Source organism: Argiope bruennichi, chromosome 2 (assembly GCF_947563725.1).
Source record: "Argiope bruennichi chromosome 2, qqArgBrue1.1, whole genome shotgun sequence".
Taxonomy (NCBI): Eukaryota; Metazoa; Arthropoda; class Arachnida; order Araneae; family Araneidae; genus Argiope; species Argiope bruennichi.
Genome location: NC_079152.1, coordinates 67043635 through 67067925, shown reverse-complemented (window position 1 = coordinate 67067925; position 24291 = coordinate 67043635). Strand labels below are relative to the sequence as shown.

Below are 24291 nucleotides of genomic sequence, written 5' to 3'. Positions count from 1 at the left end.
AAAGTGGCAATTTCTTTAAAAAAATAAATATGTTATTGATTTTTGATAAGTCTTCTTTCAAATCAGCCGTAATGCTCACCCCAAAAAATTATCCCATGATCTCTAATAAAGATGTGATTCCTTTTCATAATATAGTGAATCTTCAACAAGATCGTGAAAGCCAAGATTGCTTAAATTTTTTTTTTCACACACATGAGGGAGGTGTCCTTCGTAGCATAGTAAAGAAAACCTGTTCTAGTGCATTATTAACCCTTAAATTCATATTGTTGCTAATTGTTTATATACAGTTCCGCTTCAATTTATTCAAAAACTTGAGTGGGTCCGTTTCCGAACGCACGTTGATAACCATAGACAATAAATAATAAGTGAAAGAAACAAGTTGACATTACTTTTGGTGGGTAAGTTATATCATTTTTTTTTTTTTTTTTACATTTGAATGTGGTGGTTGATGAAGTTCAGTGTGTTGTTACCTTAAGAGATTGTTTCTTTTGTGGAATTCCTTATAAAAGAGTAACTTATCTAATTGTAAAAACACTACTTGCCATCTATTGTCAGGTAAAGTATGAATGTTTGATGTTGTATTTGAAAATTATATTAGATATTCGCTAGATTTTTGAGAAATACCATATGCTGCCAAATGTGTACATTCAACTTTTTTCAAAATTAATATACCACATTATTTTGTAACTTTTTCGCTCCTATGGGATAACAGCCTTTGTCGCTATATCCCTCATTGTTTATATTCAAGTTATCAGGATTTTTTAAATTTATTTTTTTATGTAACCTATAGAAATTTTCCTGTAATAATTTTTTTTTCATTAAAAACAAATAATCGTACATTTAAGGGTTAAGAGCATGACTTTAAGAGACAATAATATGAAAGATCAATCTTAGCATGAATTTAGCGCTTTCACTGAATTTTGAGTGAGATCTTCAGCGATTTTTTGGCGATAAGTAAATTAAAACAAGAAAATCGAATAAGTATCTGTCTGAAAAAAAAAATTGACATAAAACTGCAATTCTAGTAGCAAGATCGCAAAACATAATTCATTTATTTAAGTTATTACTTGCTTGATTTACGGAGTTTAAATCCTTGAAAAAGTAGGGACCAATAGACAGTCAATATCGAGACGGATTTGGTTCTAAATTTGATAATGATATACATTATAGATGATAAATCTGTAGACATTTTTTTTTTTACATTTGTAATTATCACTTTTTTTCAGAATGGGCAGAATTTCTTTGCATGGATTTCGTTGAGAGTTTGAGAGAAATCTAAAAATTTGGTGTAAAGAAAATGCATTAAGTTTCAATTATTTAAATCAAAACAAGGTTGAACTATCATTATTACAGACCCGAAAACGTAATTCCAAAAATGCATTTTTTGAATTCAGGAAAGCTTGAAACATGAAGCTTCGTCAAAATCTCGATTTCGAATAATTTTTCGATTATAATACTTTTACTTTATATAATATAAAACTTTAATTTCAACTTAATTAATTTCCAAGATTTTATCTTAATTTAGCCCATAGTAACTTCATTCTAAAATATTCTCCTATTTCGTGATCCAATTCCACTTTCTCTACTTAATTAATCCAAGAGAAGCTTTATAAAATTGCTGAATCGGCTAAACACCAATACTTTCACACGCTCGGCGTGAAGGGGTAAAAAATGTCCAGTAAGCACATTTTTTTTTTTTAAAGATCCCTATGTTTCCCTTACATGTGATTGACATGCGTCAGAAATCCCTATCAGAATCTTATTAATATATTAGCACTATGAAGAAATATTTTCCTTATCAAAATCTAAAGTTATATAAGGCGAGGGATAATTTATTTCGGCCCTTCCTCCCTACTTCGGCTTTTGTACTGCGCTGTGGCGGACGTCTTGTCCGCGTCTCTGCTTATCAATAATTATGCTTTTCCGATGGATTAAAAAGAATTTAAAAATGTTAAAAGTATCTTTACTGTCTTCAAACTGCATCCTGCTTCACAAACAAAATAATGTTACATATATGTGTGTGTGTGTGTGTGTGTGTGTGTATAGCTTAATCTAATTTAAATTCTAATTAATTGCCATCTTAATTTAGACCATATTAAACTCACACTAAAATGTTTTATTTCCTGATCCAATTCCCACTTTGTATTTAATTAATTCTACAAGCGCCCTATAAAACTGCTAGACTCGTCATTCTGTTACGCTCCGAGTGAAGGGATAAAATCATTAATACTTACAACATTCTTTTAAAGATGCTTAAGATTCCCGTTCCTAAATCAACACGAGTCAAATAAATCCCTATCAAAATCTCATAGTAAAATCACTGACGAAGTTTTTGTGGTTTCTTTTGCACTTGTATCGCGATGTAAACGGATGTCAGTTTTATCATCGCTTCTTGTATCTAAATGTCTCTGGTAGTTAAATAAATCGAAGGTAACATTTTCCAAAGTGTCTTCCTTTTGGATACGATACTGCTAAAATATGTTTTTGTATTTTAGCACGCGCACATGGCCCCATGCCCGCACACACACATACATACATTATATATGTAGTCGCTTCTTTAGGTACTTCATTTTAGATAAATCGTTATTGAAAATAAGACATTCGATTACATTTTAGATTAATGTTCACTGATCGATACGATCATTTTTTAATCCTGGGTACGAAACTGTACATATTGTTCTTCAGCAAAATGTGGTTAACCTGTTAACTGGGTATGACGAAATATTTCATTGTAAAATGAACGGAATATAAGTTAATTACTCGGTTAACAGGTTAAATAGATCCAACGAAGCATTATTTTGTTTACCCAAGTTTCTCGAAAATAAACTACTAACAAACATGCCTTTCTCGAAGATATTTTCAATGGAAGATAGTTGTTTGAGAGAATGTCTAAATACCTTACGAAGCCTAGAATAGATTTGCAGAAAATTCTCATTCACAGGTCAGATCTAATGATTTACTCAGAAAATGGCTGACCAAATCCATTGACTACGGAAAAGGATTTAGATATTTGATTCCATGTTAGATCCGAGCAACCGGAAACTAATTTCATGAATGATTTCAGTTTTAGACATGGCTGAAGTTAATTAAAATTCAGTCTATTCTGAATTCAATTCATTTCAGGTCATTGTTATGTTTAAAAGTAGGAATAAAAAGTAGAAATACTAACATTATGTAATTATCTTTAAAGTAGCAAGTCAATAACTATGTAAAATACTGCAAAAATTATCAAATAATAATAGCTGCTATTAATTTCACTGAATATATGTACATACTTAAACCGATATTTTAAGATAAGGGGGAAAATATATTGAATTCCTGCAACTTTTTTAAAATTTAAATTAGCAACATGTATTTGAATTTTAATTGAAATTTAATTAAAAAAAAGGAGGACAATACAGAAACTTCTGTAATTTTTACATAGTGAACAAAATTTTGATATTTTTTTTTGTTTCTAATAATATGTAATTTACTTAAAATGCTTAACCTAGAAATTCATTGATAAGCGTTTGATTACAAATTGTATATTGAATAATAAATAAGGCAGTCAAATAAATTTAAAAAAAAATAAGTTCATTTTGAAGTTTTATAAGATATGTTTGAGATAGATGCGATTGTGGCGAGACAGGATAGAACCTGAGACCTTGTAGTTCGCAGCCCAGTAACATGGCCACGATGCAAAAGCAATTGATCGGGTAGCGTAACTGTTAACTGGCTTATAAGCTCTTCACTACAGACTCTCCCTCCAGTCAGTCGGAGGTGAGACGAACGATATGGCTGTTGAGTGGTGATGTAGCTGTTGATTCTAATGCGCCTGTACCCATTTGAACATTTGAGTTGCGGCGAGCGTTTGCTGATGCTGTTGCTGCATCAAGTGAGTCTGACGACTTTGGTTGAGGGTAGATGGCACCACAACAGCTGTGCGAAGGTTGAAGGTTCATCATCCGGGGTCACCAAAGTGGCGGATGGGTATGAGCGAGGATAGAACCTGGGACCTTGTGGTTCGCAGCCCAGTAACATGATCACGATACAAAAGCAATTGCTCGTGCAGCGTAGCTGTTAACTGGCTTATAAGCTATTAACTACACGATAATTCCTTTTTTATTGCGAATTCATACAATCACAATGCATTTCTTAACAGTATGAAATTATTTAGTAACAATGTGAATGGTCGCAAATAGATAACAGAGCAACTACAGAGATCTAGGGAATTCTGTTCCGAGAGTGTGTGTAAATATCTATCATTAAAATGGTGTTTCTAATTACATCGTCAACTTTAATGTTTTTCAACGGATACTAAAACCCTCCGCGCTTTTGTGCATGCGTTAGGATGGGTTTAATTCGTCAAAATTGGGACGAGATGAAAGGAGGAGATGTTTACATTTAACAATAAAGTAAATTAAAGAAATGCGTACATCCTTCCACTTCTCACACCTTAGTGAGATAGAAACGTCGAAAAGTGGCCGTCTGAGGATATTGAAACAAACAGTTGAGAAGCAACGTGCGGTGATAAGATTTCTGTCATCAAAAGAAAAGAAAATTTGGAAATAATAAGCATTTACAGGAAATATTGTGAAGACTGTACGAATAACAGTAACTCGATGAAACAGATCCGGAAGGGTCAGTGTCCTCTTCAATCTGAAAATATAAATGTACTCGACAATATCACACAAAAGAACCTTCGGATGAATTTGGAAGAAATAAAGTGTCTAGGGTATTGTTCATGAGAAGAAAGGTTACAAGGAGTTTATATACTCTGGGTCCCGAAATAACTGTCGAAACAGCAAAGTGAGTGCATAATGATTGTAATATGGATGATTTCCATATGAGGATAATGACTTTTTTACGTATTGTCATGGGAGATGAGAATTGTGTATTGCATTGAGCACAGGGCATGATGGGGAATCATCTATATTTGTCAACAAAGATGAGAAATTGCCGGAAATTGTCTTCTGAAACATGAAAGATGTACTACTGGGGGAATTCGTTCCCCTTGGGAATAGTGCCAGTACTTAAAATTTCAGTGTAACGCTGATTGAAACTGCGACATGTGGAGAGACTCGGTTCATACATGACAATGTTTGCCCGCATGTATCACCGTGTGTTCTTGGCAAATTGTTAATATTTTGTTGAGAAGTTATAAAGCAACTTACCATACAACCCAGATATGGCACCTCCAAATTTTTATCTGCGTTGATCCACGAAGGGATTCCTTAGCAGCCATAAGTTTTACTCTGGTAACGACTTCAAACGGCTGACGACATTTTATAACACCGGGACGTTTACACTGATACAACGCTGGGACAAATGCTTAACAGGAATGGCAATTATGTCTAAATATAATAATTTGATGATACTTAAAATTCTATTTCGGCAATTTTTATCATTGCCGTGGAAATTTTATTTACTTACTGAAATCCCCTCATAATTACGCCACTAATGGAAAAACAATGGGTCGAAATTATTAGTAATTTATTTAATAAGACCATTTCGATAAATTCAAAATAAAGTTTGTTTTCCCATTAAATGGTTTGTTGTTAAATAAAATTAGATTATAATATTCGGGAAAAAAATCTACTTATATAAAAATACTTTTATTTATTAATCTTTACACTCTCTATCTTTATTGCGAAGAAAAGAGCAAAAATGAGTTAATTAGCGAGAAAAAAAAACGTGTGTAGCAGGTCTAAAGCATTAAAGTAAACTCTAAAAATAGATAGCGATATGTTTTTAGTTTCAGTATATGCAGATGTTTTTGAAAGATTCTGCTGAATGTATGTTTAAACAGTTATATTCTTTGATTCCTTTTCCTACAATTTTTTTATAAATATATTCTAGTCAATGTCGCCTTAATTTGCTTTTTCTCGATTTAATTCAAATTTTTCAAACTGCAAGCAAATATTTAGCGAGATTTCCTTTTATTATCCCTGAATCCATGTTTAATTCATCGTTGAAAAACATTATTATAACTTTTATTTTTTTCAAAAATTTACTTTAAAAACTTTTTTAATTACATTTAAAAAAATGAATGAGTTTTGAAAATTAGTTTTTGTTTAAATTAAAATAAATTTTCTTCAGCAAACCGTTTTTTTCCCACTTTATCTACCTTTAAAATTCTTGACTTTTTAATTTTAAGCATGAAATTTACATTTTAAAGAATTTCCTGTTATATCAAGAATATGAAAAAAATCAGGCGGATTTCACAAATTTATTATTTTTAGAGAAACGTTTTTCTATACTTATTTAATGGTAAATAAGCGCTGTTTTACGAATTATTACCGAAAAGTTATTTATCAAACTTATTTATAAGGGATTGGTTTAATTCATTAAACTGGAGCTTAAGGCTATGCTATTTAGGATTAAATCAAATGCTTTTTAAATCCTGTTTTAATTCAAAACGCGAAGCAAAATACATTATTTCACAATACGTATTTATCAATAATAAGAACAATAGCGAAACAAACAAATCATATAATATTAAACTAATTCTTATTAGGAATATAATAAACGAAATCTAAGAAAGACTGTAATATATCTATTTCATGAACTGGTAACACGTAAATAGATCATCTTGAAATAACGGGGTCGTTTATGACCAATAACAGTCTAAAATCCATACGTGCTTATAAACATGTTAACAAGATGAAATAGCGTCAAAGTTGGATTACATGGACCTCTGTTAATGCTAGTTAGGTCGCTATTGTTCTAATTAATTCAGTGATCATAAGCTACTGGAGTCTGGTGTGCAGCGCACTGTGTCATCCGATGCTTCAACCAAGGATCTTATAATGAACGCTACTGTTTTATCGGATGACATCGCATAAATCATATCAGACAGCTTCAAAATGAGACGATATGTTGCTCTCTACAAATATCATAACATTTAAAGCGGCAGTGGAAATCCACGCAGCTAGAGGCAGGCTTTCGTGTAATAGTTCACGTTAATTTGCATTAAACTAATGCATTTTATACAAGTAAACATATTTCACCCCTTTATTGGAAATCTATTAAATCTAGCAGTTGCTTTAAAAGTTGGGTAGTTTCAGTAAATCACAGGGTTATTTGTTATATTCTGTTTAATGCAATGTTATGTGTTCTGTTATGTTCTGTTAATGTAGCTGAAAGGTTCCGATTTCAATATTTTGCAAATACAAGAGATTTATTTTTCATATAAAGTTTCTTCTAACGTATATATCTGATAACAAGAGAGGGAATTTTAATCTCCCATTATACAGTATGAAATTAGTGTTGTAAAAATTCCTTTTAAACATCAATGTGTAAAATACTAATAAGTGTAATAATATTAATGAATTATAATATTATCAATTAATAATATTAAGAGAATTAAAGAAAGTAAAGGTATATTTGTTATAAGCAAATCTTTGATATAAGCTTACTAACAAAAAACGCTTGAATAAATGCAATTCTATTAATTATTTTGTAAGCAAGGTAATCTTAAGAAATGATTATCGGTATTGATAAGATTAGTCACTTAATTCTATTTATCATTTGAAGCAAATTCCACACAAATGTTTATTTGTTGACTTTAATGAAAGTTACATATAGCTTCATATAAAAACTGATATTAAAGAAAGGTCAAGTGATTTGGAAAGTTTTGAAATGTAAATTTTAATATGTAAATCCTAGTAAAAACATAAGATGATTTAAAGGAATAAATACTTTTCTAGTAAATAAATATTTGACTTGATTTCAGTTTGCAATGCCAAATATTTTCTAAGATTCTTTAATTTAAAAAAAATACTTTTCAAATTGTGCTGATATCTTTTGAAGAAATCAAATATTTGCTAATTAAAGCTTTAAAATAGAATTCCGTTTTTGATGCGTTATTCATTTTAAAAATAACAAGAAATGCAGCGCAATAATTTAAAAATATTCCAATGCAGACAAAAAAAGCAAAGAGCAACTGAGAAACAGAAACTTAATAAATATTAAATTAGTTATTCTTGCCATCATATTCAATAAACACACAACATTTTTATATTCCCCTCCTTTTATATTTCCAAGGGAAAAAAATCAATCCATATCTCGCAAAAAAAAAAAAAAAAAATCTTAATAATTAATGATATATTTCAGTAAATTTTTTTCAGTTTACAATGAATGTTTTTTTGCTAGAAATTCTTTGTTTGGTAATTACATTTGTAGTCACAACATCGGGTTGAAATTTTGATATTCTGCTGAAATAAATATTAGTTCTTATTGTTAACAAGGGAAACAAAATGATGTCATGATAGAGTTACAAAAATAGTCACAAGTAACTTTATATATTTGCAAGCAGCCCATCTATGAGTAGAAAAGAACCATCTCGTAATTCAATGAAATCAATTCAATCAATGAAATAATACGAGTAGTATCCTGAAGAATCACATTATAAATGTAATTCACTGAATTTCACGAGGAAGTTTCAGATTTTTTTTCAGCACCATCCTGATCTTCATCTAAGATATCGTATTTGTATGAACTTCTTTTTAACGACAAAGCTTGTTTTTAATTCATTAATTAATTTTCCTTTTTTATTTTTGTAATTAAAAAATATCATGTTTTAATATAAATATTTTCTGTTTATGCTATTTGTTTGCTTTCAGTATTCATTCAATAGACTGGTATATTATCGCAAACATTAAAGAACTAAAGAAAAAAAATCAACAAACCAACAAGTTAAGAAAACAAATAATTAACTATCAGCAGTATTCATAGGGTTGATGTGACCAGGTTAAATTTAATTTTAGACTATTTGTAGATTATTTATAAATAAGATTAGTTTAAAGTGCGTAGAAATCATCCAAATGTCATATTTATAAACTTTGACTAAGTTAAATTTACATCTAATGAAATAACCATGGGTTGTCCAGATATCAAAAATGTTATACTAAATAGGAACAAATGAATTAGAATAGCTGAAATGATGTAAGTCTCATTTCAAAGAAATGTATTGTAGAATTAATATTAAATTTAACTTTTAGATTATGGGTAGTTGATATTTCAAATTAATATACAACACAACTCGGATTTTCCCGCTTTTCTTAATCACTGAATAATATAAACAGTTCTTCAAATATTAACATTATTACTATTCTTGTCATGTATTATTATAAATTAATGCATTAATGTAATTGAATTAGGTAAGATTTTAATACTATCATTAAGAAGATTACATATCCCACAATTGCTCTGTATTTGGATAATGAATCTCTAATTGCTTTCTGGTATTTATATTGTATCTGCCCTTACAAGACAGAAAAAAAATGTTACAAAAGTGTAATGTTTGTAATGATTTTTATCTGATTTAATAAGTGTAATGATTTTTATCTGATGATTCAATCCATCTGAAATCCAGCATTAATGCTCGATGAAATATGAATTGCAAATGAATTTTTACCGATTAACTAAAATTTGGGCTGTATATTGAATGAAAACAAACATTACCTGTAAAACTAAGAGGGCATTTGCAGGAATAACCTAGATCATCAGTTACAATGCAAGAAGCTCCGTTCAGGCACGGCATACTGGTGCAGCTATCATCGTTGCATTCATCTAAAATGTAAAAATTAGTATTAAATATCATTTACTGCTTTCGTCAATCCAATTTATTAACATTTCATTACTAAACAACTTTAATCACTTTACTGCTTAGGTGTATCTCATGTTTAATTAAATGAAATGTTAATATCTTTATTTTGTGAATAAGTCGCCATTTTGATTTCATTAAATTTTATGAAATATTTATATATTTAAGGATTACAATATTTTATTTTTGTGACAAATGGGAAAAATGAAATTTTGTAAATGACTTCATTTTGAACATAAATTTTCAAGATGAAAGAATACCACGCACTTGCAAGATAAAATGAATGGAATAGTATGCACAGAATAGAATACTATTTCATACCTTAATACTAGGCATGAATAAACTGACACTGAGTGGATGAAGCAAGGAAGAAAAAAGAGTGTCGGATCAAAATAGAACTGTATATGAGACAAAGGAACTATGCACAGAAAAATAAAATAAAGTTCACGGAAGAAAATATAAATGCAAATAAGAAAACAACGGAAAAAATATGTGGGCGTGAAAAATACAAGATAAATGAGGGGGAAAAAACTAATAGCGAAAAATAAATGTTTCAGTCCAAAAAAGTTGAATAATCTCTCATAAGAATGAATTTTATTCGATATTTAAAATGACGCATTGTAATTAAAAAATTCTATTAATTAATAATTTTATTTTTATCATTAATTATCTATTCCATTTATTATCTATCTATTCCATTCTAAAACTTTGAAACTTTCTTTGTTCACATTAAAGCCTCTATTAATTTATATTGATCAATGAGCCTTGTACGTGGAGGGAGAAAAAGATGATTAAAGTATATATTCGTGCAAGAATACTTTTCTTCACAATTTTTTTATACAAAAAAGGCATACAGAGTAAGAATAGAATTTTTTTTTTAACTTACTTGTATTAACTGCTTTTAAAACTTTGCTTCCAGGATACTTCAAGTCAATATACTGTCGACCAATTTTGAAATGGCGAATACATCCATTAAAACCAACTGATACTCCGATGTTGTCAAAGATCCTTAAAAAATTAAGATATGAAATTATTGAAATATTTAATAATTAAATTTCTCTTGTTAACAGAAAAAAAAACAAGCTGATAAAAAAAAAAACGCAATATTTAAATCAAGAACAGTATTTTCAATCAAAAAGATACTATGCTAATTTTAAAAGATCACATGTTGACATTTTATAAAATAGATAAGTCAACTCTAATATGAGATGCAGTTTCGTACTAAAAATTTCCAAACGATTTTTTTTTTTTTTGGTTTTAGATAAGACCGAAATAAGATACTAACGTACCAAAATATATTAAATCATACCATTATAACAGATAAAAAGAGAGATTTTATTAATTGACATGAATTCCATAATATTATAAATCACTAAGAAGATTTGATTAGACATCAAAAATATTTTTAACGGGAACTGACCCTCATTTTATAATGTAGAAATGAAAAATAAAGAAGTTCTCTACTGTCATGATGTCTAGAAATTTACGATTCTACAGTATGGTGACAAGTAAATAATAGTTTGAATTATTTAATATGAATCCCATGATACTATATAAAAGATGAAAAATTTGATAAATATTGAAATTATTGATGTTTAGTGGGAACAAACTCACTGTCAACTAATTAAATTCACTAGTTATTATAAATAATTGATTCTTAATGCTAAACGCCATGCGAAAGTTAATTCTCAATAACTGTAAAAAAAAATTAAATACGAAAACCGTGACAAAAAAGAAATTATGAGGTATAAGAAAACGCAGAACTATTATTCTACGATAGATATTGAAACTATAACATTAAATATTTTTTCTTAATATTGAAAAGACTGTCTTTTTGTGAATTATGAATGAAAACATATAAAATTAAAATGCACTGTTTTAATATGCGAATCATTCAATCAATGTTATAGAATAAACTGCAATATTTACCTAAAAACTATGAATGTTAAGGAATTATCTATACCATATTTACCCCCTATTCCTCATATTATTTATATACATTAAAAGAAAACTAAGCAATATTTTTCAGTTTATAAACACACAATTTTTATAAATCACTAAATTTAATCAATCCATAGTTAATAACGTAACATACTGTTGAACAGATCCTGGTACGTATCCGAGATAAAGATGCTCTCCAAGGTCCAAAAAATTTTTAGGACCTTTGCTGTGACCTGTAGTTTCATCCTGTCCATCCACTGAAAGCATGCCATCCCTCTGGTACCTTTTAGCCGTTATTCGATGAAACCTACCAATCTGAAGTTTCTGAGAAGAACGTAGAAGTATTTCCCCACTGCCTAGATTATACCTGGAATGAGATAAATATCTCATTTTAAACGATGGCTTTAATACATATTAATAATATGTTTTATTTTTCATTAAAAATTGAATGGAATTTTTAAACATTGATATATATATTTTCAGAAAAAGTGTGAAGATAAAATTTTTTTGTTTATATGAAAATTTTACGCATTTTTTATATAAAATTAGTACCATAAATATTATCTATATATACTTTTTTAAAATTAAAAATGAAAATGTGTTTAAGTACTTATATGCTTGTCGACTAACATTAAACAGTCTAGATAGATTGAACTAGAGATTTGGAGAGAAAGAATTTATACCTCGAACCGGTTTTTTTTTTTGAAATTTTAATGAACTAAAAATTAAACAAGATATGGGCGTTTTCCAAAAAAATTACAAATGACTTCTTTAAAAAAAATTTTAGGTCCAGTTAGAATTTCTGAAATTGTCTTTTTAATGATATCATTGAAATTATCAAGCAATAATTTTCTGAGTTTTAACAATTAAAATAAAATATTTCTTGAATTATTTCAATTGTACATTTCATTGTTTCTCATATATTTAATAGTATTTTTTTTATTCTTAAAAGCAAAGAAAGGAAAACCCTGTATAAAATTTCTATAATCTATATCAGGAATAAGAAAATTTCTATAATTAGGTTTAATCGCATGTTTTTTTTTTATTCTTAATGCCAAAGGAAGAAAAACCCTGCTTAAAGTTTCTATGATCTATATGAGGAATAAGAAAATTTCTATAATCTATATAAGGAATAAGAAAGCAAATTTACAGTACAACGAAATTTAGAAAATAGATGAATTAGACAATTGGGTTTTTAATTTAATGTTGTAGCGTATTGGTATTAGCGAGGATAGAATCTGGGACCTTGTGGTTCGCAGCCGCAGGCAAACGTAATGCTCGTGTTTCGTAGCTGTTATCTGGCTTTAAAGCTTTCACCACAACGTCATGAGTTCGATTACATTAAGAATATTCCTGCACTCATCATACAGAACACATGTACGGCTATTAAAATATCACTATTAACACATATCTATCAAAATTGATGCTTAAAAATGTTTCGTTGTGGAAGTCATGAACATGTAGATAGGCAGAAGCAATTTAATTGGAAATAAACGCAAGCAATATTCTTAATGAGCGCGCAAGTTACAACAAATGGCTAATTTTATATAAGTTAGAATTACATTTTGCTTCTAAAATAGTATCAGATGAAAAAAAAAAAATCCAAACTTGTATTTGAAGAGGCAGATTACTAAATTATAAAACGAAGATGTTTAGAATTCTTAAAACATAAATTTTCAAAGATATAATTGTTGTATAATATATATATATATATATAAATATTTTAATGTTGTAATTTTTGTATAGAATTTAAATACATATGATCCTGATATTAACCAGACATAATCCAATTAAACAAAAGATATTTAAAGTTAAGCGCGCTCATTGGGGAATATACAAAACATAACTAAAAATACATGACTGAAATTATAGAAGAAATGCTATAGTTTAGAATATCAGAAGGCAGGAGTCATCATTTATTATTATAAATCATATAGTTTATTACCTGCGTTTGAGAGGATTATTTTGCAAGTAATATTTTTCTCATTAAAGAATATACAAAGCATAGATAGCTACAATATAAATGTTAAAATGCAAGAAGAATTACTATGATTTAAAATTTCAAAGGTCACTATTCATTATTATTTGCCATGTTATTTCTTTTTGATAGGATTATTTCTCCAATATCATTGAAAGCATTTGGGGTATAAATTTTGTATTTCTATATTATTGTAACATTGCTTAGAACAAAATTAGGAATGGAACAATGGAGTCTTTCTGAAAATTTAAATTTCTTTTTTTTTGCAGAATATAATTTTCGATGTTAGTTGGAGTAAGTAAGCTTAGATGATAAATGTTTCTGTCTAAAGATATGTCATAAAATTATTAAACTGAAAGATAAGTTTCATTTGAAGTCAAATAGGAGTTCTGGGAGTTCATAACATTTTCAAATCTCTCGACTTTTGTATGTAAGACCATATAATCTTTTTTTAAAAAATCTACCTTACCGTTCCATTTTAATATATTTTAAGCAATGAAACTCAATTGGATACATTTTAAATTAAATTAGAGTATGCAGACAAGTTTTATTAATGAAGATTAAATGAACAGCATGGATGAACTGATAAATTTGCTGACATTTGAAATAATTTAATAGAATATATATACAATAAACTTATTGCGCGGAATAGCGTATAAAACTATTGTATAATTATAAATTGTTTAAAGTAAAAATGTTTCATAAGATAGTAAAGATTTTTAAATTTACTAAAAAAAATTTATCTTCCAATATACATTTATCTAATGTTGGTATCTGCCAAAATAATCAAATAATGACGTTCTCAATTAATTTAATATTAGTTGATATAATTTAGTTTTTTTCAGTGCATTTATAATATTTATTTATATATTGTTAGTTTGCCAAGAAACATAAATTCAATAATTTAATTTCTTTTCTTACATATTCTCAATGAAAAAAAAAAAACATACTTTCGTTTATAATATGGCATAATTAATTACGAAAATATTAAATTATGTTTTTCCTTTTAGATGCAGAAAAATAAAATATACAAAGATCTTTTGTGGATAAAAATATCACGGCTGAAAATCGCAAATGATTCTACTTAAAGGCGAATAACATATTGAAGGAGAAGACATCACATTTCCATTAATGAAACTTCTCTTACTTGAATTCGACATGTCCATCTTTAATGGCGAGTGAGACATAATCTCCTTTTCCCGATGCCGTCTGTCCATTGTAGAGGATAATGCCGTCGCTTGCTAGGGTGCGGATCTCCAATTCTATGGCGAGCCGACTGTAAGCCTCCAGCTTTGACAACTCCAGGTAAGATTTACCGGTAAAGAGGGGCATTCCAATTACATTCACTGCGAATTAAAAGGTGTTCTAAATCAGATTTACGAATATGCTAAGAAAAGGGAATTATCAAAAATATTTATTTTAAATTAATATCATGGTTATGGTCGTTGACATGATGGTTATTTTTAGTCAACATGGTGTTTGTTAAATTATGGAAAACATAAATTTCTTTCGTAAAGCAGTGGTTTGCCACAAAAAGTTCTATATTCACGCCGTGTAACAAGTTTTAAAACCAAACCATTCAGACTTCGATTCCATTTAAGAATCTTATATCTTTATTATCAAATAAAAATCGAAAAAGTTGCAGCAACAACTTTGAAAAGAACTTTTTTAATTTCTTTTATTACAGAATGGGATTCAAGTCACTGTTGAATACAGGATATTCATTTTAATCATGGTCCAATAGCTAATTTCTAAGCCGTTAGATAGGTGTATATTTTCAGTTGCAAAGATCATTTGAATGTTATTGTTTATGGGGTTTTTGAGTCAATACATACGCTATTGAAAAAATGACGAAACTTAAAAATGTTATGCATTTTTTCAATCCTATGAGTTATATTTTATAAGATATTTTTGATACACTCACATTTAAATCAAAAAAAAATCCCTTTTGTTTTAAGAACTGTTATTATTGTTATATCTCCAAATATAGCTGTTTCAAACGATTTTAAACAATCTCAAGATCCATCAGCTATTTTTTAGTATAAAATAATAATGTCTAAAACGTCGTAACTCATTTAGTTTTTGTTTAAAATATAACTTTACAAGACTATTTCACTAAATATTATGAAGGTTGTATTAAACTATATAGATACTCATAGGCACTGCGAATTTCAAGGCTGCGTTTCCTTTCCACAATTTTCAAAATCAGATTTCTATATTGATTATAACTTACTTTTTATTTAATCAGCTACTTATTATTTACTTAAAATACTTATTTAATTACCTACTTAAAATTTGAAACGCTGAAATAACTATAATTATCCATCAAGCTTTTGTATGTTGCGAATGAAAATTTAAATTTGAAAATATTAATTAAAATGCAAAATAAATCTCAGAATTTTTTCAACAAAATCAAAATAATGCAAAATCAGGTCTTTTGCAGAATAAGTCATTTGCAGTAAAAACATATCATACAAATAATAAGCCATATTAATCTTTACATATGTAAAATAAAAGGAAAATTCCTAAGGAAAACGTTAATAAATTCAAACATATTTGAATTTAATGAATAAGTTTAAGTACATGGTTCTTATAAAGCAAAATGAAAACCCAAAATTAAATAACCCTGACAATATAAAAGAATAAATCTCATCATCTTGAATCTCAGGCTGGTCTATTTTACCCGTTTGATGATCCGATCATAAATATAAATATAATATAATATAGTATAGTAGTGAAAACTATAGAAATTTTGATTTTGTATTTATTTTTAGCAATATATTTAATATCTCAAACAATATAAATTTTTTAATGTTTCTAAAAATCCAACGGTACATATTGCAATTTTATTGCCTACAGCCTTTTGCTAACATATTGCTTACAGCTTGCAATGCTTTAATTTTCAACCTGCGAATTTTCACAATTATAAAAGCATTAAATTTTACTTTTTCTTGCAAACATTGTCCTTTAACCAGCTTTTAGATTGAGTCACTGTTTTCTTCTCAATGTGTATTTACTGCAGTGATAGTTAGTTCATTGAGAAAATAAGATAGGAGTAGATAACTGTACATAATTACATAATTGGTAGATGGGAGTAGATAACTGAAACCGCTGCCAAAGAGTTCAAAAATCTTATATTTTTGTTAAAGATGCAAGAAAGCCCTTTCTTGTTTCCTCATCAGAATCCCCATTTTAAATAGGAGCGTTTCCACCCACCTGTAAATTAACATCAAAAGCCCCGTCTCATTTCGTGAGGCTTTCTCCTAAGTCAGTATTACTTTATAAATCAGGGGATAAGTGCTTATTGGTAAATAGCAAAATAAAATAATTTATAAAATAAATAAAAGATAAATTCAAGTTTTATACTCTTAAGTTAGAATTATGAATAAATTTATGAAATAAAAAAATATTCTATCTATAACTATTACTATAAATACAACACATACTTTTTACATCCCCTAAATAAATCCACCATATTTCTGAAATCAGACAATCACCAGTAACAAAATTAACAAATAAAGTCCTTTAAACATAAAATTCTCATATCCTTTAATATTCTTAGTAACAAATTAATTATTTTTTATTTGTATTTGAATTGAATATCCGAGACAAAAACTTTTCTGAGACGAAGATGTTGATAAAAACAAACGAAATTCTTGTCTGAGCTAATGAAAATACATCAAATTCTTCGAAAGTCACTTCTTACATTATGTTTTAAATTTTATTTTATTATAAAAAGTGTAAAATTTTATTCAAATTTCGCTTTTGATGTAGCATAAAATAGTTAGATTATATATATATATATCTGCCATCTCATTAAAAGTCAGACATCGAAAATTTTTTTTCTTGACTCAAAATGATATTCGATTGAAATTTTTCTAAATTAAACTTTACAAAAATACAACAGAGCTGTTTCCTAACTCATTCCTTTACTCCCAGTAGCATTCGATTCATTATAAATATTTTACTACTGCTATTCATATATAAATGCATTTATCATAATAATTTCTAATATTTATAGTTTTATATGCTTTAGAATTCTCCAACGGAAATATTTCTCTTAAAATATTTTCTAATGGCTTAGAAAATGAAATACAGAAATGAATATTTGATTTATGATTAAATTTTTTTTTATAACTGCTTGATAAATTCTGTCTGTTTTTTTTTTCTCAATATTCAGGCTTTTATGTAACTTCTTTCAGGCATGAAATATATTTTTGCTAATCGGTTTTTCACAATGTAAAAGTTTTGTTCATTAGCGAGTTGCTGATAAGAAAATATATTTTGATATTATTGATAATAAACTATAATCGATTAATACTCATTAAATTTCTATTTTATATGAGGGAATGATATCTGGCTTGAAACAAATAATTTAAAAAATAGAAATAATAATTTATAAAATTATGTTGTATAGTTGGATTAAAATCTAGAATTTTTTTAAAGGAAATTGCAAAAAGGCCAGGAAAGAGGCTGATGATAAAAACTTAAGTCAAAAGTTAAGTAATAAAAATTTATTTCCAGTATTTCTAACAATGAATCATGCTTTCACCATTTTGTTTTGACAAGGAACTTTTTTTAAAAAAATAATTTATCTTTTTTAATACATTAACCAAATTCTCTATAAAATATTTTTATTAATAATTATTTGATCACTAATAACAAAATATTTTTCAAAACTGTATGGGTTTAATATTCCTTTATCTAAAAATTAAATTAATAGAAACAATAACATGCTTCTAAAGATCTATCATTAAGGCAAATCATATTTATTAAATAAATTTATACTATCGATAAATTAATATTCCCAGTTAAAAATTTTTAAACTGTATATATTTAGTGTAATTTGCTACTACTATTATTCAGCTGATCTATTATTTAAAAAGAAAAACTTGTCAATCAAAATTTTGATATTTATTTTTCAGATATAAATCCAGCCTTTTTATTATCATGCTTTGAGTACATCTCACTTGATCGATATGATTAGGAGACTAAAATATTTAGGACAGATTTAAATTAATTGCATTATACTGACTGAGTTGGCTTTTCTTATACTATAAAAACTTGGTATTTAAATGCAAATACCAAATGGCAAAATTAACCTTGGTAATAAAGTTAATAGGAATATTTTATAAAATATTTGGCTTAATGTACTAAAAAGAAGAAAATAGTTAAAAAATAACTTGATAAATTTTGGTTATATACATGTATTATATTGGCTTATATAATACAAGTAAATAACAGTTGGCTTCAATTAAAAAATAACTGAACTTATATATAAGCATTGCACCCAAACAATGATTAAAATTCCTGAGATTCATTACTTCGTTGTAATTCATCATGATGTGTTCTCTAAATGTATTACTAAACATATTGAAAGCAATTTTCGAAAGGTCCTAAGAAACACACTGAGCTGTCTGTATTGTTGTATGCTTGACCAACATACCACTTGCAGGCGTGGAGAAGTCAAGAGCAGATTTAGGTGTTTTCAGCAAGTTTTCAAGGGGTTCCTCGGTTATTTCCCTTACAATTTTCGTCTCGGCAGCTGTTGTTGGCTTCCTGGTCGTCGTCTCGGTGGATCTTCGCCCAGAGCTCATTGTCGTCGTCAGGGGGGCGCTGGACACAGTGACATTAACTGCAAATAAGACAGAAAGTTATGGTCGTAATTGGATCATTACCGCCCTTCTCGACATTCCCTAAATCGCGCGTAATTTAGCACACCTGCGCCGAAGGATACGTCTGTCCGGGAGATTCGGTAATGTTATTATTAAGGCATAAATTGCTCAGAATAAACACACCAAGGTAAGGAAAATGCTTTTGTCATGAGAATTTTGTACACAATTCAAAATTTGCAATTGTTAAATTCGTTTCGTGATTTTCATTTCTGAATTTATTTGGTAGATTATATCTAGATTTTTACCATTAATTGATTAACCGTTTCGCCGTCCTCTCTTATCGTCGAAATTTCTCCCCAGCGGTCATTTTTTTCGCCGCATGTAGTGTTGTTTTCTCTGTACAGAGTAGCACACATATATCTTCATACTATTTATATTATAATAATATAGATATCTCTGTACATTAGAACAAACAAAAATAAACAATTCAAACAATTCAACATCTACAAAGTGTTTTAAACGTTTAAAAGTTTTAAAATGCAGAAGGACGCTTGAAGCGCGTTACGGCCGTTCTGCAGAAATTTAACTTGAACGCGCTAGGCCCGTTACGAATGACGAAAAGGTTAAATTCTTTAACCTTTATGTTTATGCATCTTATGGGTATCGAATTATCACTTCTCAAGCTTATAAGCTGAAATTAAATTATTCAGAGATGCTATAATTCAATGCAAAAATTATAAATAATCCACAAACATCGAGTATTTCGTGGATTCATAGATAAGGTATTTCCGAAACCGGAGGTGTTGTTTGTTTAGATAATAAAGACAAGGAAACATTTTGTTGGTTAAGACATCAGCAAACTATTTGTGCTTTATGATGTTGTGCATTATTTTAAATAAAGAAGTTATGTACAGATTTCAGAAACAAGTAATTTTCCTTTTGGAAGATCTTATCATTTGCCCAAATTTAATTCGATTAGTAAACATTTACAATAAATCAACGAAATTTATAATATGTTACTTAAAAAGAATGAAACAAGATTTGCAAAAGTGTAACTTGATTATATATGAACTAGCCGCCTTTGGCTACCAGCTTGCTCAAAAGATTATTGGCTTTTTTTAAGACTACTAAACGATTAATATGAAATGCATTTTTAAAAATTTCAATTTTATTTTATGCGACTCAAAAATATGATATTAACTGAACCATTCTGCAACAAATTAATGTAAGTGGAAGAGAAAATCCAATTTCGAAATTAATGATAAAAAAAGCAATTTTTTAAATTTTAATTTTGACAAAAGCACGCGATTGATTATTTTGATGGATGGGTTTGAATTTCATATATTAAAAACATCGTCATATTGTAAAATAAACTTTACACAAAAATGAATTCGATATCATTAAAGAGGTAATGTTTTTAGTTTTAACATAATGCAAAACCTTTTTCGGAAATTGATAGTTTAGGATTATTTATCTATTCCTATTAGGTAAATCATAGCGAGTATCCATAGTGATGGTTAGGCCTATTTTCACTCTTGATTATTAAGCTTTCTGATTAATGCTTAGTTCTTAAATTCTTTCACTTCTTCTAATTGAATTAAATGTTTTACACGACAAGAATCATTTATAATATAATAATTTTATTTAATTAGCGAAGTATTGAACTAATGCATCTGTAAAAACGCTGAATAAAGAAGTTTACTGAAACTTTCTTACATCAATATATTTACATTTCATTGCTGCCATTCTGCAATAAGTAATAAGAGCTATTTCTGTACCGTGTACGTTAGCGTTATGTTATATATAACAAATGAGGTAGAGCATAATTTTATAGAAGTGGAGAAATTATGCCAAATCCATTTTTTCGGTATAGAATTAAATTCATAAATGGGAAATAGATTCGTTATTGCAAAGGGCCATTTGCAATATACTGTTTTTAGTTATAGTCTGAATCGTATATTTCTGTACTTCACATATACGATGTATTTTTTTTAAAATTTTCCATCGTTTTGGTATATAATTGATATTTTATGTATAATATAAAGTTTAATTCCAGAATTCTGTATACACATACAGCACAATCGCTTAATTGCATCGCTGCATTTCAAATACAACAGAGCATTTTTTAAAAACATAATGTGGTATTTTTGATTAATTTATATTACTCCTTTCTTCATTTATATGCAGTTTAATAAAATCTAGATAAAAACCAAATACGTTTTAAAGGAGGAAGTGTAGCACAGCTCTATTTCGTTGGCTAAAACGTGAATCACATGCGATTCACATCCAATTTCTAATGAGTTCTTCTTCATTATATTTAAGAAATAGTAAAAACGATGTAATCTAATTAGGCAGATTATCCGAATCACATGCTTGATTCATAGCAGCGGTCGCCTAAATAGTTTTAATTAAAATTTCAGCACACTATAGAAACTATTTTCAGGCTTAATTCGAATTCAACGTAAAGATTTTAAATAGCATCAAATATCGAATGTTCAACTAAAAATAACTCATATAAATTTACCTTTGGAGCACGAGCCTTCATGAGCTACTGCAATCGGTTTCTGGTATCTACAACTGAACTGTCTTAGCTGGCACTCGGATCCATACGAATTACCATCAGTACCACATACAATAGTGTCATCTGGAGTTTTAGTATCCCTTTCATCACTGTTACACTTGAAATCACACACGCATTGAACCTCACCGTGTTTTTCTTTACATTTAGCACCATGGAAACACTGCAGCTCATCGCATGATCCGGTAACAGATTTAGCTATGGAAGCTGTAAGACAACGCAGAATGTAACTAAATACAATGATAAAACATGTCAGATCAAGAAATGAAAGGTTTTAAGGATTTAAATTGGAAATTCTTAAGTTCAGAGGTATTTTATAACAATATATATCAATTTTTATTTCTGAGGCAACATTCCATCAAAATTGTATCAAGTATCCATAAAATATTTCTTCAGTTTACTTTAGTTACATTAACATCTCGTTTTAAAGTAATACTTGGGATGTTTAAGGATGGACCTCCTAATTTTGATCCGGGTCAGATGAAGAAGACGACACCTGAGCTGGCATCCCCTCTCCAAATTTCCGCAACACCACAGTAAGTAGACATTTGACCGCGACGGATTCAACTGAACCAGATCCGCTTAGACGACGGTTCTTCAGAGAAATCGGGTCTCGAACCTGGGGCTCTCCGGCCCCAAAGCCGATACTTTACTACCAGACCATCAGACCCAATATTCCTGCAGATAGAAGACTTTAAATTGTCTGTGTAAGTACTGTAGCCTTGCGAGAATATTTATTCCGTATTAATTACTTTAGAAAAGTGTTTGGTATTTTTAATCATTTTTAGCTCTGCTTTGGTTAGAGGTCCGAGTAAATAAGTTTGTAAAATTGATGAATTATCGAAATCCTGGTATAAAGTTATTTCAGATATAACAATTTTAATGAGTCCCAAAATATCTTGTTCGAAATTACCTTTTCCATAAATATCGAAACATACTTAATAGCTTTTAGAGTAAACTCTTCGTATATATATTTAAAAATACTTTTCGAAATTATTTGTTACCGAATAAAAGTTCCCAATAAAAATGTTATAGTTTACTGAAAAGATTTAGGTAGAAATTATAATTAACTAACAATATCTCTGGTTCAAAAAATTTTACGATTTACTTCTATGAATTTTCTTATGAGTAAATATAAATAAATTATCAAAAAAATCCAGTTCGCAGGTATAATTGTATGATTGTTTCTTTATGCAGGATTTTGTATAAATGAATCAATAATTTTTTTTTGAAAAATATAATTGTAGTTTTATAGTACCTGCAGAATTTATTACCTAATAAATAGGATGGGATTTTATTGATACAAAAATAGATGCTGAATTTGCTGCACGAATCCAAATACCCCTTTGGAATGAAATGCAATAAATTATAATTTAAAATCCAAGATATTTTCTGCAAGATATTTTCTGATATATTAACCTTTAATGAAATTTATTAAATATTTACACAGTTAACCCGTTTTTGTAAACATAATTAAGTTATATATTATTTTGGAACGATTTTGCTTGTAAAATAATTCATAATAAGCAAATTCTCCTTTTTTGAGTTAATTTAAAATGATGCTTGTTTTTTGAGTATAAGATTAATTAAAAAATTTATTTTCCAATAGAAAAAAAATGTACCATATTTTTATTTCTGAAAAAGTTGAACTAGGGTACGAATGATCAAGGTATATTTTCGGTTCCAAATTTAAAAGATAAGCGAAAAATTACAAAAAGAGGTTAAAATTATAAAACTAATTTCTGCTTGAACCATAAGTTCCATAAGATGAGTTCATTTATGATAATACTACAAAACTGTTAAAGCCAGGTCATTTTTACTTAACTTGCACGATGGTAAAATTTTAGTACCTACATTTTTTAAATAATTACTCTCTTAGATAAAGACCCAAAGTATTAAAATTTATTTCCATAGCTTATGGTTCTTAAGATCCAAAACATTTATAGCCCAATTCTTGCCAATAAAAGGTATACGTTCTATGTCATTAATGCTTAAAACATCAAAGCACTTGGAATTTTAGATCTCTTTAGAGCTCTTTTTTTAATTCTTAAGACATAAAATATGACCCGAAATTAATTCTCCGCTATAATTTACAATACATTCAACTTTTAAATTATTTATTCAGTTCTCGGTTGAAGCATAAATTTTGGTCAGAAATTCATAAAATGACTTATTAATGATAATTATATTCTTTTGCTGCTTAAAGTATACATTTATTCTCTAAATACAATCTAACAATTTTAATCTGCACTTTTTTGGCGAATACATTGAATTATAAATAAATTATTTACTTATTTTTATTTCAGCATTTTCTTTCATGTCTGGTTGGTTAATTCTCCTTTTATAATGTTGTAATAGGATAAAAAAAATATCAATTTTCTCACAAATTTGATGCATTTCCATGGTTTTCTTTGTCTGAATTATACAGCAAACGATTTCTGCAACGATTTCCATTTTATATGTGTTTCTAAATATTTTATATTATAATTAAAAATTTTAAATTAGAATTAGACGATAAATCTCTATAGAAATGAAACTGGCATCACTGCGAATCTAATCTTCTAAAAATATTTCATTTAAAGTGGTTTTTATT

The 24291-nt window shown here is 28.3% G+C and overlaps 1 protein-coding gene across 4 annotated transcripts in view; it reads right to left on the bottom strand.

Moving 5' to 3' along the window:
- Positions 1-24291, bottom strand: part of LOC129961847 (agrin-like) — a 467273-nt gene that overhangs the window by 15561 nt on the left and 427421 nt on the right. For all 4 annotated transcript variants that reach the window (XM_056075436.1, XM_056075434.1, XM_056075438.1 and 1 more), the window contains exons 16-21: positions 21645-21905; positions 18952-19140; positions 14653-14851; positions 11682-11894; positions 10473-10594; positions 9445-9552 (exon numbers count right to left, since the gene is read on the bottom strand). In XM_056075436.1, the coding sequence (XP_055931411.1) occupies positions 9445-9552; positions 10473-10594; positions 11682-11894; positions 14653-14851; positions 18952-19140; positions 21645-21905 (1092 nt within the window). The remainder of the gene's footprint in view (positions 1-9444; positions 9553-10472; positions 10595-11681; positions 11895-14652; positions 14852-18951; positions 19141-21644; positions 21906-24291) is intronic.